Source organism: Microcebus murinus, unplaced genomic scaffold (genome assembly GCF_040939455.1).
Source record: "Microcebus murinus isolate Inina unplaced genomic scaffold, M.murinus_Inina_mat1.0 scaf001_hap2_Mmur4.0, whole genome shotgun sequence".
In the NCBI taxonomy this organism is placed as follows: domain Eukaryota; kingdom Metazoa; phylum Chordata; class Mammalia; order Primates; family Cheirogaleidae; genus Microcebus; species Microcebus murinus.
In genome coordinates this window covers 192340-211572 of record NW_027438947.1, presented here as the reverse complement: position 1 = coordinate 211572, position 19233 = coordinate 192340, and the positions used below count along the sequence as shown (strand labels likewise).

At 38.0% G+C, this 19233-nt stretch overlaps 1 protein-coding gene across 2 annotated transcripts in view; it reads left to right on the top strand.

Moving 5' to 3' along the window:
• The window catches only part of TMLHE (trimethyllysine hydroxylase, epsilon), a 138948-nt gene extending 121261 nt beyond the window's left edge, over positions 1 to 17687 (top strand). The window contains exons 2-3 of one of the 2 annotated variants that reach the window (XR_012916219.1): positions 15684 to 15822; positions 16529 to 17687. Coding sequence is in view for 1 of the 2 variants with exons in the window: in XM_075999696.1 (XP_075855811.1) it covers positions 15479 to 15614 (136 nt within the window). In the remaining variant the exon portion in view is untranslated. Of the gene's footprint in view, positions 1 to 15478; positions 15622 to 15683; positions 15823 to 16528 lie in introns of those variants that run through there. The other variant, XM_075999696.1, reaches the window with a different exon arrangement.
• Positions 17688 to 19233: the final 1546 nt, after the last annotated feature.

The following is a 19233-nucleotide window of genomic DNA, read 5'->3' as shown; positions in this document are numbered from 1 at the left end:
TAGCTTAGCCAATGGTGTGTCAATTTTGTTTATTTTTTCAAAGAACCAACTTTTTGTTTTATTAATCTCCTGAATAGCTTTCCTGTTTTCAATTTCGTTTAGTTCTGATTTGATCTTGTTGATTTCACTTCTTCTGCTGGGTTTGGGGTTGTTCTGTTCTTCTTTTTCCAGCTCTTTGAGTCGTTTCATTAGATTGTCTATTTGTGATCTTCTTGTCTTTTGGTTATAGGCATTTATGGAGATAAACTTTCCTCTCAGAACTGCTTTAGCTGTGTCCCAGAGGAGTTGATAACTTGTCTCTCCATTGTCATTTTCTTCATAGAACTTTTTTATTTCCGTCTTGATTTCTTCATTTACGAATTAATCATTTAGTAGGAGGTTGTTTAATTTCCAGGTTTTTGTGTAGAAATGTGAGTTTCTGTTAGGGTTGATTTCTAGTTTTATTCCACTGTGATCTGAGAAGGTACATGGTATGATTTCTATTTTTTTTAAATTTCTTGAGATTTTCTTTGTGTCCTAGGATATGGGCAATCTTAGAGAATGTCCCGTGAGCTGATGAGAAGAACGTATATTCAGTGGATTTTGGGTAGAATGTTCTGTAGATGTCTGTCAGACCCAATTGTTCTAGAGTTTTGTTTAAGTCCATTATTTCTTTATTAATTTTCTGTTTGGAAGATCTGTCTCGTGCCGTCAGTGGGGTGTTGAAATCTCCGGCGATTATGGAGTTGCTATTAATCCATTTGCTTAGATCCAGTAAGGTTTGCTTTATGAATCTGGGTGCACCTAAGTTGGGTGCATATATATTTAAAATTGTTATCTCTTCTTGTTGGACTGTGCCCTTCACTATTATATAATGACCCTCTTTGTCTTTTACTCCTTTTGTTGGTTTAAAAACTAAATCGTCTGAAATTAGAACTGCCACACCAGCCTTCTTTTGGCTTCTATTTGCTTGGAATATTGATCTCCACCCTTTTATTTTGAGTCTATATGCATCCTTGCAGTTTAGATGTGTTTCCTGAAGACAGCATATACTTGGCCTGTATTTTCTTATCCATTCAGCCAGCCTATGTCTCTTGAGTGGAGAGTTTAAGCCATTCACATTTATTGAGAGAACTGATAGGTAAGGTAGATTACTGATCATTCTGTTGGGTTGGATGTTGTTGCTATGATTTCTGTCTTGAGCCATTGTAATATCTGGCCTTTAATATCTTTGGGTTTTGGTTGTTTTTATATTCGTGGGTTATTATTATGATGTTCCGTGCATAACGCTGTTTTAAGTACTTCTTGTAGGGCTGGTCTTGTCTTGGTGAAATCTCTGAGCCTTTGCTTGTCTGAGAATGTTTTTATTTCACCTTCATATACGAAGCTTAGTTTTGCAGGGAATAATATTCTAGGCTGGGCATTGTTTTGTTTCAAAAGAGTGACAGTGGGGCCCCAGTCTCTCCTTGCTTGTAAAGTCTCATTAGAGAAGTCTGATGTTATTCAAATTGGCTTTCCCTTGTATGTTACTTGCTTCTTTTGTCTTACAGCTCTTAGTAAGGCCACTTTAGTTGATACTTTGGTTAGTCTGATGACTCCATGTCGTGACGTCTTCCTGTTTGCATTGAATCTCCCAGGGGTCCTCTGAGCTTCTTAAACTTGTATATCAAGATTTTGAGCAAGGCCTGGGAAATTTTCCTCTATATCTTCAAACAGCTTGTCCATCCCTTGAGTGTTGTCTTCTTCCCTTTCTTGTAACCCTATGACCCTCACATTAGGTTTCTTCACATAATCCCACAGCTCTTGTAGGCTTTGCTCTTTTATCTTATTTCTCTGCTCTATTTCTGTGACTGATTTATTTAATTGGAGGGTGTTATCTTCAAGCTCTGAGATTCTTTCTTCTGTTTCATCTGCCCTGTTCTTGAGACTTTCCACTGTATTTTGTAGTTCCTTGAATTGATTCTTCCTTTCCAGGAGTTCGGTTACACTTTTCTTCAATGTGTCTATTTCTTTTCTCATATCCTGGAGACTTTTTGTGGTTTCTTTGTGTTGGTTATTGAGTTGTTGCAGCTGGGTGAATGTTTTTATGTTCCACATACGAAATTCCTCTTCTGTCTTATTGGTTGCCTGTTTGTGGTCGGTGTCCGTTTCTAGGGGGCTGGTGCTCCTCTTTGGGGGTGTGTTTTCCGTTTTGTTCTTCATATTTCCTGAGTTCTTTTGCTGATTTCTTCCCATGTTGATCAGTTGTTGTTTCTTTCCATAGGTTATTGTTTGGGTATTCAGACACCTTGTTTAGTTTCTGAGGCGTTAGGTGGTGCCAGTGGGTGAAATTGGACCACTCCCTGTATATTGAGTCAGTGGGTGCCGTGGAAAGGCTGTGCAAGATGCCGTCCCTGTCAGTAGGTGGCATTTGCTTGGAGGAACAGGCTATGGTGTTGATTTTGAGTCCTGTTATCAGCTCTCGTTCTGGGCGGAGCTGGGTTGGGTAAGCCTGCCCTCAGGCCGTTAGCAGGGGTCAAAGTTCTGTCGTCTGCTTCCAGGGAAAGCTGTCAGGGCGGGGCTGGAATGGTCCCGCTCAGCCAGAAAGTCTGGGTGTCGGGGTGGGGCTGTCTGAGACCCGCAGTCTGCAGCAGTCCTCGCTTCTTTCCACCCTCCCCATCTCCGCAGCTACTCCTGGGCCTCTGCCAGCAGGCCAGACCACAAGCCACCAGGCCTCCCCAGACTGTGATGCCGGTGGGGAGGTTCCCTGCACAGGAACGCCACCTGGGTTGGGCGCACAGCCTCCTCCTGGGAGGAGGGTTGCCCTCTAGGACACCGATCCGCCCCTGGAGGCACACAGACCTCAGTAGGCTGTTCACGTATAACCCTTCTGTGCCCCGGGCAATGCTAGCCCTTGGTGCAGGGGATCTGGTCTGCAGGTCTGACCTCTGGGTCCCAGAGTTCAAACTGTATTCCCACCAGGATTTCCGGTCCTAATTCACCCACAGGGAGCCCAAGCTGGGTCTATGTTTCTCAGCCTCTGAGTTGGCACCGTTTTCCTGGGAACACGGTGCCAGCAGCACCTGGGAGGGCGGGCGGGGTCCCAAACGGGAAGGTCCCGTTCCCTGGAGGTGCCTCCGGCTGGTGGCTGTATTGTCTCTCTGGGCAGCCGCGGGTAGGGTCGGCAGAGGGGAGGAGGAGGCAATATGGCGCCTGCCGCGCGGCTCGGGTCCGTGCACATGGAGGTGCCCGGAGGAAGTTGGGAACCGGGTGCCACGTCTGCTACAGGCTCACCTTTGGCAGGCGGCAGCGGTCTCTGGGCTGGTGTCCGCAGGTCTCTCCACCCGCTGGGGAGCCCACCAGCAGTCCCGAATGCAGGGGAGGGGAAACAGCAAATCCACCTACCCTTGCCGCTGGTCTCCGGGCTGCTCCGGTGGTCTCAGCCTCCAGTTCTCCTCCGCATCCTCCTCCCGTGGAGTCTCCCGGGGTCTCTGGTACCCCTCCTTCTGGCCCTTGTCCGCTGTATGCTCGTCTTCTTGCTTCCTTCCTCTAGTTTCTGCTAGAATCTGTCTTTTCTTCAGAGACCCTCTGTCTGGCGGTGTTATTCATCCGCCATCTTGCCAGGATCGATCGGTGTTTTATTTTTTGATGCTACTTTCCTAACCTCATCTTTGAATTGGTCATGTCAGTAGATAGAAATAAAATTGATTTTTAAAAAGAAATTTTTATTTTGGAATAATTTCAGATTTACAGAAATGTTTCAAAGATAGTACAGAGAGTCCTTGCATCCTCCTTACCCAGTTTTTCTTACCATTAATAATACCTAATGGGTGCAGTGCACACTGTCTGGGGAATGGGCATGCTTCTAGGTCTGACTTGGGTGGGGCAAAGGCAATATATGTAACCTAAACCTTTGTACCCCTGTAATATTCTGAAATAATAAAAAATTTAAAAGATAAATATCTTACATCACTATGGTACAGTTATTAGATCTAAGAGACTCACATTGTTACATTACTATTAACTAAATTTTGGGCTTTATTTGGAATTCAGCATTTTTTCTACTAATATCCCTTTTCTATTCCAAACTCCTTTCCAAGAAATCACATGACATTTAGTTACCATATCTGTATAGTCTTCTCTCATCTGTGACACTTTATTCTTTCCTTGTTTCTAATGACACTGGCAGTTTTGAGGTACTGGCCAAGTATTTTGTAGAATCTCTCTATTTGGGTTTATCTGATATTTTTCTCATGATTAAACTAGCAGTTATTTGTTTAAAGAAGAATACTACAATGGTGAAGTTCCTTTCTTATCACATGATATCAAAGGGTACATACTATCAACATGATTTATCACTGGTGATGGCAACCTTCATTATTTTCCCAAGGTGGTAGTAGCTGGGTTTCTCTATGTAATTACTATTTGCTCCATTCCCATCCACACTTCATTCTTAGGAAGCAAGTATCTAAGTCTAGCTCACACTTAATATTGGGGAGGGAGATTAAGATTTGCTTTCTGTAGTGGTTTATATCTACAAAAATTATTTGGAATTCTTCTCTAAATTTTGTCTCTGCTGGCCCATTTTATTATGTATTAAATTATTTATATTAGTATGGAATCATGTATATATATTTTATACTTTGGATTGTAATCCACTACTACATTTTTATTGCACAAATTGTTCCAGCTTCTGCCATTGGGAGACATTTCAGTTTGGCTCCTGTATCCCTTAGACATAACCTATCCTTTTACTTATTTTCTTTAGCACTTCCTTACTTTCTTGCATTGCAAGATGCTCCCAGCTTATCTTGTATTTCCCTTGCCCCAAGTCATTTCTCCAAAGAGCCCTGGTTACTTTTATTAGAGAATGGTATTTAGAAACCAGTATCTGGGTGCTGGGTATGCTCATCACTAAAGGGATGTCACCATTTCTAGGTGTTCCCAGTGGATAGAGTTAGGAAATCTATATATGTGTACTAACCCATATATATGCACGCATCTACAACTGTTTCTGTATCTATTAATCTGTATAAATATTAAGCTAAATATAAGTTTATACTAACATTTCCAACTCTAATTCAGCATCACATGATTTAAATATCATTTTTGGTTGAATGTCTGTTCAGACCTTTTGCTAATTATTTTATTGATTTTTCTCATTGTTGAGTTTTAAAAGTTTTAAGTTAAAGATACACCTTATATCTAGTTATGAATCAATTATCAGACATATGATTTGAAAACATTTTCTTCCAATCTGTAATTTGTCTTTCCATTCCCTGAACAGCATATGTCATAGGACAAAAGTTTTAATTTTTGATATAGTCCAATTTATCAATTTTTGCTTTTATAGATTATAATGTCATGTCTAAGAACTCTAATTCAAGGTAATGAATATTTTTCCTGTCTTTTCATTTAGGAGTTTTATAGTTTTATACTTTAAAGTTTTATACTATAAAGTCCTATGATTCATTTTTAGTTAATTTTGGTGGAAGATGTGAGATAAATGTTGAGGTTCATTTTTTCAGCATATGAATCTCCAATTGTTATAGCACCATTTGTTGAAATGATGATTCTTTCATCATCGACTTGCCTTTACATCTTTGTAAAAAATATTTAACTATATTTACATGGGTCCATTTGGGGTTTTCTATTCTAATACATTGAGGTATTTGTTTATACTTTACTTTTGTCAATACTACACTGTCTTGATTATTGTAGCTTTATAGTACATCTTGAAATTGAGTAATTTGAGTCTTCTGACTTTGCTTTTCCTTTTCAGAGTTGTTTTAGCTATTATAGTACCTTTGCCTTTACATACAAATTTTAAAATAAGCTTGTGAATATCTGCAAAATGATGAATTTTGATTGGGATTTTATTGAATCTGTAGATCAAATTGGGGATAATTGACATCTTAAGAATATTAAGTCTTCCAATCCACAAACATGACATATGTCTCAATTTAACTGTCTCATTTGACTTCTTATATTGGTGTTTTGTAGCTTGTCACATACATATCCTGCACATATTTTGTTGGAATTTTACCTAAGTACTTCATTTTTGGGGTGTTAACCCAAATTCTATTTTCTTATTTGAAATTCCAATAATTTATTCCTAGTATACAGAAATGAAATTTTTTATATATTGACCTTGTATCTTGTGACCTTGCTAAACTTAACTTATTATTAATAGTTCCAGGAGCTTTATTGTAGATTATTTGGGATTTTCTAAATAAAGATATTTTTTCCCTTTCTAATATGCATACCTTTTATTTATTGTCTTATTGCACTAGCTAGGAATTTCAGTACAATGTTTCATAGTAGTGGTGAGAAAGGATATCTGCCTTGTTCCCAATCTCAATGGAAAATCACTCAATTGTTCACTGTAGGTTTTACATAGATAGCTTTTATTAGGTTAAGGCTAATATTCTATTTCTAAGTTGCTGAGAGTTGTTATCACGAATAAATATTTAATTTTGTTGAATATTTTTAGCATAAATTTATATGGTCATTTGGTGTTTCTTATTTAGTCTGACAATATGAGAATTACATTTATTAATTTTTGAATGGTGAACCAACTTTGAATTCCTGGGATAAACCCCACTTGATCTTGGTGTATTATGTTTTTTATATATTGCTAGCTTTAATTGGCTAATATCTTAGTAAGAATGTTTGTATCTATGTTCCTGAGCGATATTGGCCTTTAGTGCATTTTTTTTCTTGTAACATCTTTGATTTAGACGTTAGGATGATACTGGCTTCATAAAATGAGTGGTGTAGTTTTCTCTATTTTGCTTTCTGAAAGAGACTATAAAATTGGTATGTTTTACTTAAATGTTTGGTAAAATTGATGAGTGAAACCATCTTGCCTGGGGGGTTCTTTTTAAAAATATTTTAACTACAAAATTTGTTTCTTAAATGGATGTCCGGCTATTCAAATTATCTATTTTTCCTTGAGGTACATTTTTAGCTTGTGTGTTTAAGGAATTGATTCACATAATCTAAGTGTATAGGCTAGATTGATTGTAGTAGTCCCCCTGCTATACTTTCAAGGTCTGTAGGATCAGCAATGATGTATTATTCTGTTTCAGTCCTCATATTGGTACTTCTTCTCTTCCATATTTTTTGTTTGTTAACCTGGCTACAGGGTTTTTTGTTTTTTGTTTTTTTTTTTTTTCAATTTTATTGATCTATTCAAATAACCAGAGTTCAGTTTCATTGATTTTTCTCTATTGTTTTTCTGTTTTCAATTTTATTGATTTCTGCCCTAATTTAAGATTTTCTCTTCTTTCTCCAGTTTCCTCAGGTAGTAGCTTAGGTTTTTGATTTTATGTCTTTCTTCTTTTCTGATATCACATTAACTTCTCTAAATTTTACTCTCAGTACTGCTCTTGCTGCACACTCAAATTTTGACATTTTGTATTTTCATTTTCACACAGTTTAAAATATTTTTACATTTCCATTAAGATTTACTCTTTGATCCATAGGTTATTTAGAAGTATATTGTTTTGTTTCTTAATATTTGAGTATTTAAAAATACCTTTATATTATTTATTTATAGTTTAACTTTGTTATGGTCTGAAAATATACTTTACATGATGATTTCTGTTATTTTAAATGTGTTCATGTTTATTTTATGGCCAAGAATATGGTCTATTTTAGTGAATGTTCCATGTGCATTTGATGAGAAAGTGTATTGTGCTGTTGTTAGGATAGCGTATTTTAAAAATTCAGATAAAGCTGTTTGATTACACTGTTAAAGTTGTCTATATCCTTGTTGATTTTCTTTCTGTGTGTTCTACTAATTGCTTAGAGAGAGGTGTTGAAATTTATAGCTATAATTGTGGATTTGTCTATTTCTGTTTTTATCTCTATCAGTTTTTGCATTACATACTTTGAAGCTTTGTTGTTAGGTACATACCTGCATAGGATTTTTGTGTCTTCTTGTAAAATTGATTCCTTTATCATTAAGTATTGTCTCTTTATCCCTTGTAATATTCCTTTTTCTGAAGTCTACTCTGTCTGAAATTAACATAATTCAACTAGGTTTCTTTTGGTTAGTGTTTGATGCTATCTCTTTCTCCAATTCATTACTTATATGTCTTTATATTTAACGTTGGTTTGTTGTAGACACCATATAGTTTGACCTTACTTTTTTATACAACCTATTTCTTTTTTCTACTCGTGTTTTTAGATATTTTGCTTTAAAATTATTACTAATATTGTTGAATTAAAATCTGTCATCTTGCTAGTCGTTTTCTATTTATTACAGGTCTTGTGAATTATTTTCCCTCTTTTTATGCCTTCTCTGTTTTTAATTGGGCAATTTATATGATTCCATTTTATCTCCTCTACTAAGATCACTTAGATCTCTTAAACTATTTAAGTGGTTACTTTAGAGTTTACAGTATAAATTTTAAAATATTCTGAGGTCCCCTTCCAGTAATATTATACCAGTTCTTGTGTAGTGTAAAGACTGTATCCATCCCTTGTGCCATTGTTGTTATATATTATTTTTACATATGCTATAAACATCCTATACATTGTTACCATTAATGCTTTAAACTGTTATCTTTTAATGCCCTTAAAATGAAAGAAAATATTGCATTTTGAGTACATTTATTCTGTAATCAAGGTTCTTAATCTCTTTGTGTAGATCCAAGTTTCTAACCCCTGTTGCATTCCTTCTGCCTTCAGAACTTCCTTTAGCATATCTTGTATGGTAGGTGTGCTAGAAATTCTCAGTTTTTGTTCATCTAAAAATCTTTATTTCTTCTTTGCTTTTATGGGATATTTTCAATTGGTATAAAATTCTGGGTTGAATCTTTCAACACTTTAAAGATGTGACTCTGAGAACACCAGCAAGGTAGAGGTACCAACACTCATCTCCTCCACTAAAACAACAAATAAACAACTGCATACCAATGAAAATAGCTCTGGGAGAGCTCCAGACTACAAAGCAGCAGAAACCTTGTGGAGTGCAAGAACTGAGGATGGAGACATAGGAAAGGGTAAAATGTATTTTACTTACATCACCCCATCCCCTACTCCAGAGCAGCTCAGAACCAAGAGGGATCCATTTGCTATGGGGAAAAGCAGAACAGAGAGATTCCAGCCAATCTTCCTAACTATCATGGACACCTTCAGCTTTAGCTACTGAGGACTCTTTCAGTCTTCATCAATGATGAGCCTAGCTAACAGGCTTGGCCAGAACCCACACTTCAGTGCTTCCCTAGAGAAGGAGCTGTCACTGTGCCCCCTCCCTGGGGCTGGAGCTACTGTTGCACTGAGCCCTGTCCCCAGGGAACCAAGTTGCTGTTGTGCCCCACCATCCAGGATCAAAACACCAAACTCGTTTGCCAGCTATGGGACTAGAGCTGTGCTGTCCTCTGCGCCACCACCTGGGGCCTAAATCTCAGCTGTGACATATCATCACCAGAGCTGTGCTACAACTTCTCTGCACTCCACTCTCTGGGTCCTGAGTCATGGCTTAATTCTGTCATCATGGGGGCTGCACTTCTACTGCTCTTCCCCATCCCCTGGGTCCTGAGTCACAGCTTTGAACCAATCACCAGGGCTGCACTGTCACTGCTCTGCATCACACGTCTGGAATTCTGAGTCACAGTTTCATTTTTCCATCACTAGGGCCATACTGCTGCTATTCTGTGCTCTGCCTCTGGGATCCTAAGTTGTAGCTTTGATCCACCATCATGAGGGCCATGGTGCTCCTGCTCTGCACCCCACAATCCCCTGGGACCTATGTCCCATTTGTGACCTGTCTTCAGGAACATGCTGCTGTGAAGCCCAGCCCAGGGCTCAGGCCACTGTTGCACCCTGTTATCCATGGGCCTCTGACCCTACTGCATCCTGCTATACCCAGGAATAACTCACTGCAGTGTACCCCAGAGACCTAGACCCTGGCTCTATGGGCAATATGCACACACTTGCACCTCAGATACCTGTGCCATTGCTGTACCAAGTGTGTTCATAGCTGAAGTTCCAGGCATCATGGTAGTTCCAAGCACCCCTAGCTCAGAATCACAGTTCCACTACTGCTTTGAGTGTCTGGGTTCCAAACACCAGCGCCACTACTGCAATAAGCACACATTCTCCCTGGTTTCCAGACACAGCTGTGTTCATGCTAGCATGACAGACACAGTACCAATAAAGGATCCCCTCAGCTAGAACTTCCCTCCATGGGAAAAGAGGAAAGAAAAAAGACCCCAGCAGCCTTCACCACTGAGGAACCTAAAAACACTAGCAGTCACCACAGCTGTTGACAACCACAGCTTTTATTGCTGAGGACCACCTCAGTATTCACTGATATTGACCTGAGCTGACAGAACTTCACAGAGACTATGCCACGGTACCTTTCCTGGAACTGTAAATGCTTCACTTGACATAGTGTAAACCCTTGTAGCCACTCATCTGTAAATTTATATCTTTCACCAAATTTTGGTCATTATTTCTTCAGATTTCTTTTCTGCCTTATTTTCTCTCTTATACTTCTGGGACTCCAATTACACATGGGTGAGACCTTTTGATACTGTCCCACAAGTCCTTTTCTTTTTGAAAAATTTTCTCTCATTCCCTGTTATTGGCCACTTCTTGTAAAAAAAATGAAAAAAAAAGTATAGAAAATTAAGTTTAAGAAGAGAAAAAAAGAGAGAAAAAAGAAAATTTTTCTCTCTGTTCTTCAGATAGATCAAACAAAGTCATCTGGTTTTCAAATTCACGGACTGTTTTATCTGTTGACATCATTCTGTTGTTAAGCTCACCCAGTAGATATTTTCGTTCAGATATTGTATTGTTCAGTTCTAGAATTTTCATTTTTTTTTATAGATCTAGGGTTTCTAAATTTTTTTTCTTTGCTGAGGTTTTCTATCCTTTCATTGCAAGCATAGTTTCCTTTACCTCATTGCACGTAGTTATAATAGCTGCTTTAAAATCCTTGTCTGTTATTTCCAACACCTGGGACATCTCAAGGTTTGCCTTGATCAATCGTCTTTTCCCTTAGTAATCAGTCACATTTTCCTGGTTCTTGTTATATTGAATAATTTTGGATTGCATCCTGGACAATGTGAATATAATGTCAGTGAGATTTTGGATTCTGTTATGCTTCTCCAAAGGGTGTTACTGTTTTTGCTTTTGTTTTAATGGGCAATTAATTTAGCTGTACTCAAAATTCAAACTCTGTTCTTTGGTAGCTCAAAGTTCCGTTCAGTTATTTTTATCTTTAGATGGAATTCTGGGAGTCTGCCTTGTTCATGGGAAATTCAGTGATCATCTAGCTTATACACATAGTTTAGTGCTCTACTTTTCTGAATCTCTTTTTTCCCAGGATTTCCTCTTCATTTTCTGGTTGCAGCAGTTGCCCAAACTCTGTCCTCTGGTTCTTCAGACCAGAAAGACCCAGGGTTTTCTTTTGGAGTTTTAACTTCCCTATATGGTGCAGGTACAGGCTGTGGCATGCCCTCAGGCTATATGCCATGGAACTGGGAAACTCACCCAATGCAGTTTGTTTCTTCCATATGTCAACTCTCCTCCAGAATCTGCCTGTACACTATCTTCAGGCAGTTGTTTTTTATATTTTGCCTAGAGCTTTTTAATTGTCACCTGTGGGACAATGGGGTGGATCAAATAGGAGTTTACCCAGCCATTACCAGAGCAGAACCCAGTGCTTAATATTTTTAATGACATAAAAATATAGGATGCTTTGTATTATACATAAGTAAGGTTTTTCTACAAGTGGGATATTGTAACAGTTAAGCATAACGACTATTCACAAAAGCATTTTAAAACTTTATTAAACATTTTAGAGCAAGGGGTTTTAAAATGTAACTATTTAGATATAATTACTTGCCTATTCTTCAGCCACTATTATTCAAAGCTTAGTCTAACCTTGTCCTCCAAGTCTGAGTATAACTAACTCACTGTGAAGATGTTCATGGTTTCTAGGGCTTGTTTTTGTGGCTTGAGATAGCTAACCAGTTTTTATTTTAGCTAACATTATTTACCTCCTTTATTTACCTCCTATTATTTACCTCCACTGTGTCAAGCACAGTGTTAGGGTGTAATATATAATGCTTTATATAATCCTCATAACAACTGTATAAGGTATTTATTATTAACATCAGTTTTCAGGTGGGGAAACTGAGGCTCAAGGAGGTCAAATAGCTCCTCCAAGGTCACACATCCGAACTGAGATCGTAATGGTGATCTATTTGACTTCAGTGTCCATCATCTTTCACTTCCACCACAATCCACTCAATCACTGAGCTCTCTTTACTTGGAAAATCTTTCATTGTCTGTCAGTGAAATAATAAGAGGAATAGTTTTGTTAAACTTTCCTAGGTTTTCTTGTCAGATAAATGCCTATTTTATTTGCTTTTCCCTACTTCTAGATCTCTCTTGCTTCATATCAAAGCCAAGAAAAAAAAAAAGAAATATTACACAATAATTTGATGACATCACTTTGTGCAAAAGTCCAGAAATAGTCTCATTCTAATCAAAAGAACATTGCACAACCATTTTGCTAATTTGTCATAGACTTTTCCTTCTGCATCCTGCTATTGGCTTTAGGAAACAACATCATCTAATATAAATAGTGAATACTAGATCCTATGTAACCCTGGGCAAATCACAGGCCTTATCGTTATTTTCCTTATCTATAAAGTAAGCTAATAATAGCTGTACTACTTCCGTCACAGAGTTATCAGATAGCAGGTCAATGAGGTAATGTGTATGAAAACATTTGTAAACTGTAAATCTCTATTTGGGGTCAAGAGATTACAGTTAAAATATGTAAAAATTTGGTTTTATGAATAAGCATACACAGGAATTAAGATCATGTTTCTGCTCTGTGGTATAAACCATGAGTTAAGGTATTAGGGAGACCTGATTTCAAAACCTCTCTGCTACTTATAAACTCTATAGCAGGTTCAACCTATCTAAGTTTCAGGTGCCTTACATGTAAAAGGAGGTTAATAACACCTTCCCTTCCGGGATGATGAAAGGAGTGAATGAAATAATATTTGTGCAAGTGCCTAATAGAGCACTGGAGGTTTCTGGAGGCGACAATGGGTGTCGAGACCTTGGTGAAGACTATGCTTCCTCACTCTATTCTACCTCCAGGCACGGCTCATCGAAGGACTATTACATTCCTTCATTCAATTCGCACAGTAGTCCTGTGAGATCAGCTAAGCAGGTGTTTATTATGCTCATGTTATATATGAGAAAACTAAGAATATTGGCTCTGATTGTGCCATGTACTATCTAACACTAATGAATACCGTCTGATGTCCAAAAAGGGCACCATTGGATGTTTGTTTCTCTTTTTTAAACATGTTAATATTATATTTAATTTAACCCCATATATCCAAAATATTATCATTTCAGTATATAGCCAATTTAAACATTACTGGGCTATTTTATAATCTTTTCTTATTCCAAGTCTTCAAAATCCAATGTGAGTTTTACACTTATAGCACATTTGTGCTATAAGTGTATTTCTCTTTGAAAAGAGTATCTTTGAAAAGAGACATTTGTCTTTGGAAAGAGTATCTTTGGCAGTATTTATCGAAGCTGAGCATACACATACCTTATGACCCAGAAATTCCATACTTAAGTTTATATCAAACAGAAATGAATATATATGTTCATCAAAAGGCATGTAATAGGATGTTCATAGCAGCATTATCTGTAACAGTTCCAAACTGTAAACTACTCAAATTTCCATCAACAGTAGAATGGATAAATAAATTGCAGTGTGGTTACAGAATCAAATTCTATTTAGCACCAAAGATGAATTAATTACTGCTAGACAATGATGAGTCTCCTAAACATAATATTTAATATTAAATGAAAGAAGCTAGCCACAAATGAGTACATCCTGTGTGATTCCATTTATATAAAGTTTTATATAAACAGGCAAACCCAATCTTTGGGTAATAGAAGTCAGGATGGTAGTTACCAATGGGTTGGGGGAAAGGGTGTGACTAGAAAGGGGCCCACGGGAAGGTTCTGGGGTTCTGGTGGTGCCGATATGGATGTGATCACATCATGAAAATTCTTCAAGCTTATTATGATTTTTACACTTTGCTGTATGTATACATACAGAAAATTAACTTCAGTGAATTAACAGATTTTGTTTTAATTCAGGATATTATGGGGGTACAAACATACTGGTTACATGTAATGCATTTGCCTCGCCCAAGCCAGGGCTACAAATGCGTCCTTCCCCCATACAGTGCGCTTCACTTCCATTACTTGTGGATTTACCCCCCTGCCCCAGCCGACACCGCAAGAGTATTACTACAATGTGAATGAACACATTAGTGTTGATCAGTTAGTACCAATTTGATGGCAAGTACACATGGTGCATGTTTTTCCATCCTTGTGATACCTCACTTCGAAGGATGGGCTCAATCTCTCTCCAGGATAATATAAGAGGTCATAGTTCACCACTGTTTTTTGAAGTTGAATAGTATTCCATGACTATATATATATCACAAATTAAAAAGCTTCTGCACAGCCAAGGAAACTATCATTAGAGCGAATAAACCAACTCTCAGAATGGGTTAAAATATTTGCTTTCTACACATCCAAGAAATTAACTTCAGTAAAAAGTTAATTTGCCTTAGGTGAAACAGAAATCCGTTATCTTAGCCAAGGCTTTTCAGTGGCTTTCAGTAGTACTCAGAATAAAATCCAAAGTCTTTACCATGGCCTGCATGGCTATACATACGTGACACGGCCCCCAGAAACCTCCTCCACATCATTTCTTCCACCATTATTCCCCTTGCTTACTCAACTCCAACTACATGGCCTTCTTGCTCCATTCCACCCCAACACTTTGTACTTGCTGTTCCCTCTGCCTGGAACACTCTTTCCTCAGCTTGTCACATGGTTAGTTTCTTACCATATAGGAACCAGCTCAAATGTCACTTCTTCAAAAAGTCCTTCACTCAACACTCCATCTGCAATAGATTTCCCAGTGACTCTTTATCAGATAGCATTATTATTTTTCATAGCATCTGTAACTAGCTGAATTTATCTTGCTTATTTTTATGTATTTATTACTTGTTTATCACCTGTATTCCTCAATACAATATAGACTCCACTAAGGCTGAGATCATGTCTGCTATATTTATTCATCATTGTGTCTTTAATGCCTGACACGCTGCCTAGCACATAGCCAGTACTCATATAAATGTTAGGGTTGAATGAATGAATGAAGATCCCTGGGCGAACTGCCTACTAAGTTATAGCTGGGATATCTGCAACAAAGAAAGACACTTGAGAAGGTATCAGCCATCCTGTTAAAAAGAAAGCTTTGTTAGTACAGCCTCTCTTCTCTTGTCCACTTCAGCTTGGTGAGGAGAAAGCTCAGAGCTTTCCCCAGTGGTCCCATGAACTTTAGCCCATAAGGATTTACTCTATGCAAAGTGCTTTAGATAAAACATCTTATCCTAGGTTTGGAGAAACCAAGTGGAACTTAACTTCTATCCCCCACCCCCAGATTCTCCAAAGAAAAACAAAATATGGTCAACAGCCAGTGGAGTTCCTCACTCCAATCTTATATTCCTGAGAGAACATTGACTTATTGTCGCTTCATCTCTGGGGCAAGTAGTGAACATAGGGAAAGCCTTATATAAAATTGTTCAATAAACAACAGATGTCTTTAACATGTGTTTGAGATCTTTCTTCTCATTTTTCCATGTTAGGTACAACAACTATGACCGGGCTATCATCAATACCGTACCTTATGATGTTGTCCATCATTGGTATATAGCACATCGGACTCTAACAATAGAGTTGAGGAGACCTGAGAATGAGTTTTGACTCAAACTAAGGCCTGGCAAGGTAGGTAGGTCCTAAACTCTAAAGATGTCAAGTAAGCTCATTATACTGAAGCAGTTGAAGAACGGGTACTTATTTATTATGTGAGTCACAATATTAGTATTTATATGTTGCACAGGAAAAAGGGAAAAAGAGTCCTGGGGGTTGGCCCTGGTCCTGCCACTCACTCACTGAATAACCTGGAAGCAGGCCCTATCCCATCTCTAGGCATCAGTGACTCTATTTATATGATGAGGGGGTTTAACTAGATGATTCCTAAGGGTCCTTCCAGCTTCATGATTCCATTTTCTTAAATCTTGATATTTCCACTGGATGAAAAACATTTTCAACTTAGCATAAAACATAATGAAATAGTTTAACCCTTTGAGAAAGTATAGAATAAGAAGTAAAGAGAAAGAAAAGAAAAGAAAAAAAGAAAACAACTACTTGATTTGCTTTACTAAGAGAACATTTACTCAAAAAACAGAAGCACCTCCAGTGCAGGGGCTATTACCTACTATTGCCTTTGTAACTTCCGTTTAGCCTACTACAGGGCTATACACATCTTAATTTCGAAAAGTCCATTTAATTTCAAAAGAAACATACCTCGTTGAATGTAACCAGAGAACAACCTAAAGCTTTTCTTTTAAATGATCTCTTCTGATTTAGGTTACTTTGATCTGCCTTTGTTCTGATGGTGTTTTTTGTCTCTCTCGTTGCCCATTAACAGGTCCTATTCATAGACAACTGGCGTGCCCTACACGGAAGGGAATGCTTCATTGGCTACCACCAACTCTGTGGCTGCTATTTAACAAGAGATGATGTATTAAACACTGCTCGTCTCTTGGGGCTTCAGGCTTAAAATTGACAGCATCAGGATTATGAATATACCTGGTACCCTTGCCACAGGAATTTCGTATCAGTAGAATAATATTGTGTCAAAACCTACTTCAGATTGTCTCCTTACTCCATCCCACAAAACAGAAGCTGTCCCTTTCTTTAGTAGGGGAAGCTTGTTAAAGAGTAGGGCTCTGAGTTATCTGATGTCAGGCCATCTAAGTGTGGTATCTGTCTTCCCCAAGTTATAACATGGGCCCAACATGTTTTTTAAAGCTTTTGATATAATTTTGGTCAATCTACTTTAGAATAATAATCTCCATATAAATAGGAAAGCAATAATAGTCATAAGGTAAAAATTTTTTCCAGCTACATCAGTTAGAAAGAAAGACAGTCTAGAAATAACAAAATCTTGATAAAGCAGCAATTTGCAAAATTTCTGGTCTTAGGATACCTGAACACTCTTAAAAGTTACTGAGGTTCCCCAAAGAGTTCTTGGGTGTGGGATCTTTCTATTGATACTAATTATATCAGATATAAAGACTGAGAAATGTTTAAAGCTCAAGGAACATGGAAGTATGAAGGAAGCTGAATTGAGCCGTCCCAGGGTCAGATTGGCTGAGACCCCGAGTCAGCAGAACGGGAGTCCATTGTTTGTTCCCACGATTAGCAGGACGTGGCTTGTTGACCGGCTGAAGGAACTGTTTCTCCTGGCAAACGGCCAAGAACCTATGGCCTTGCATGCAAGCCAAGGTTACCTGGTAACCAGCACGCGGTGCTAGGCACTTGCAAGATGGCCTAGAATTCAAGGTCTCGCACTCGAGCCGAGATTGTTTGTTATCCGAAAGTGGTGCAAAACATCAAAGAGATCTCTTGTAGAAGGCCATGCTTTTTGCTTTGACTGGAAAAGCAGGTGTTGTTGGCCATGGGAAGTCACGTACCAAAAAGTAGCTGGGAAAGTAGCTGGCATGAGAAAATAGCTGTGGGACACTTGCCCAATTAAACTGTGTATAATAAATTGACCAGCACTTTTCCAGTGCTACAGTCCGAAACCGTCTCTTGTCTCTGTGTCCTTTTTTCTTCTGGGGCTGCAGCCAATTCTGTCTGTCTGTGTCTTAAGTATATGTTCTGTGTATGTCATTCCCCGTTCTGTAATCGGGCCACGACAGAAGTACACATTTCTCAGCTACCAGAGAGATGACAACATCACATGTCATGTAGGCTCTGGAAAAGTCCTCTGTAGAACTCATGAGATAATGACAATGAAAAAAATAAATATCATCTTAATGTTCTTATAAAGAAAATTTTTAACCCACAGACCCACTACAAGGGCCTCAGGGACCCCTCCATATGTCTTCAGACCATACTTTGAAAAACCCATGGGCTAAAGGATACCTTGGAACAGTGCAGTGCTTTACATAGGCCTGTAGATTGAAGGGTTTAACTTGAAACACTGGATCTTTCTCTATAGTCTAACACAACTCCAGACATTGTAGGAATTGGTTGGCAGGACAAGCTCAGTGATAAGTTGGGATCTGAGTTCAAATATAGTGTTTTATTTTCTGAGAAGTGTTATCTCCATCCAAATCATCCCTCAAAGAGTTAGGAAGTCACAACAGCTCCTGTTGAACAGACTCATCAGTTTGGTAATTCTGTGAGGGATAATTGCAGAAAGTTTTTAGAGACTTGTGAGTTTCCATGTTTCCATGCGCACACACATATACACACACACGAGAGAGAGAGAGAGAGAGAGACTACATAGGGTTGTTCTGTAAGATTGTTCAGAGAATTCAGCATGGTAGATGATGTGCCTCCAGAGAACTGGAGATTATTATCCAAGTTTGTGTTTTGGCAATTTGCTGGCATTTAGAATGTAATCTGTTTTCTTCCACTTCTGCTGGTCAGAATTCTGCTGGTCCCCTCATCTCTTAAAATATTATATATGATATTTGCCACATATTATATGTGATATTTGCCAAATATTATATGTGATATATAATATCACATATTATATATATTATATGTTATATATAATATATATAATATTTGCCAAATATTATATGTGATATTTGCCAAGAATTGACTGGATCAAATTGAATATCTTGCTTCTTTTATTTTTTAAATGGCTTCTTTATGTATGGGGAAGGGTGGTATAAGGCTTCTTTTCCCCTAGCTTTCATTGGAAGTGAAGCTGTACAATAGCCACATTGGCCACTGTAGAATGATGAAGGAGAATCTAAGCTAGGATGCACACAATAGGAAAAAAAAAAAAAACAAACATTATTAGTGAAGATAGGAGTCACCAAGCAAAGCAAATTCAGTATTCTGACAGAGAATAGAGCCTAATCTGATGTTTTCAGGGAGTTTCTAGGTCACATTTGGTAGTATATGTATTATTTTATTGACCTGTCCAGGGCTTCAAAATGTGTTCTAAAAATATTTCTGTATTTTATTTGTACTATATAGGAATTTGGGGGGATCTTCCATGAAAATTTTTTTCCTCTTAGGTCAAAGGATTGATAATTAAGTTTATTATCAAAGTGTATAATAACCTTTATACACTTAGAGTGTATAACCTCTAGCAATCATAACAGAAGT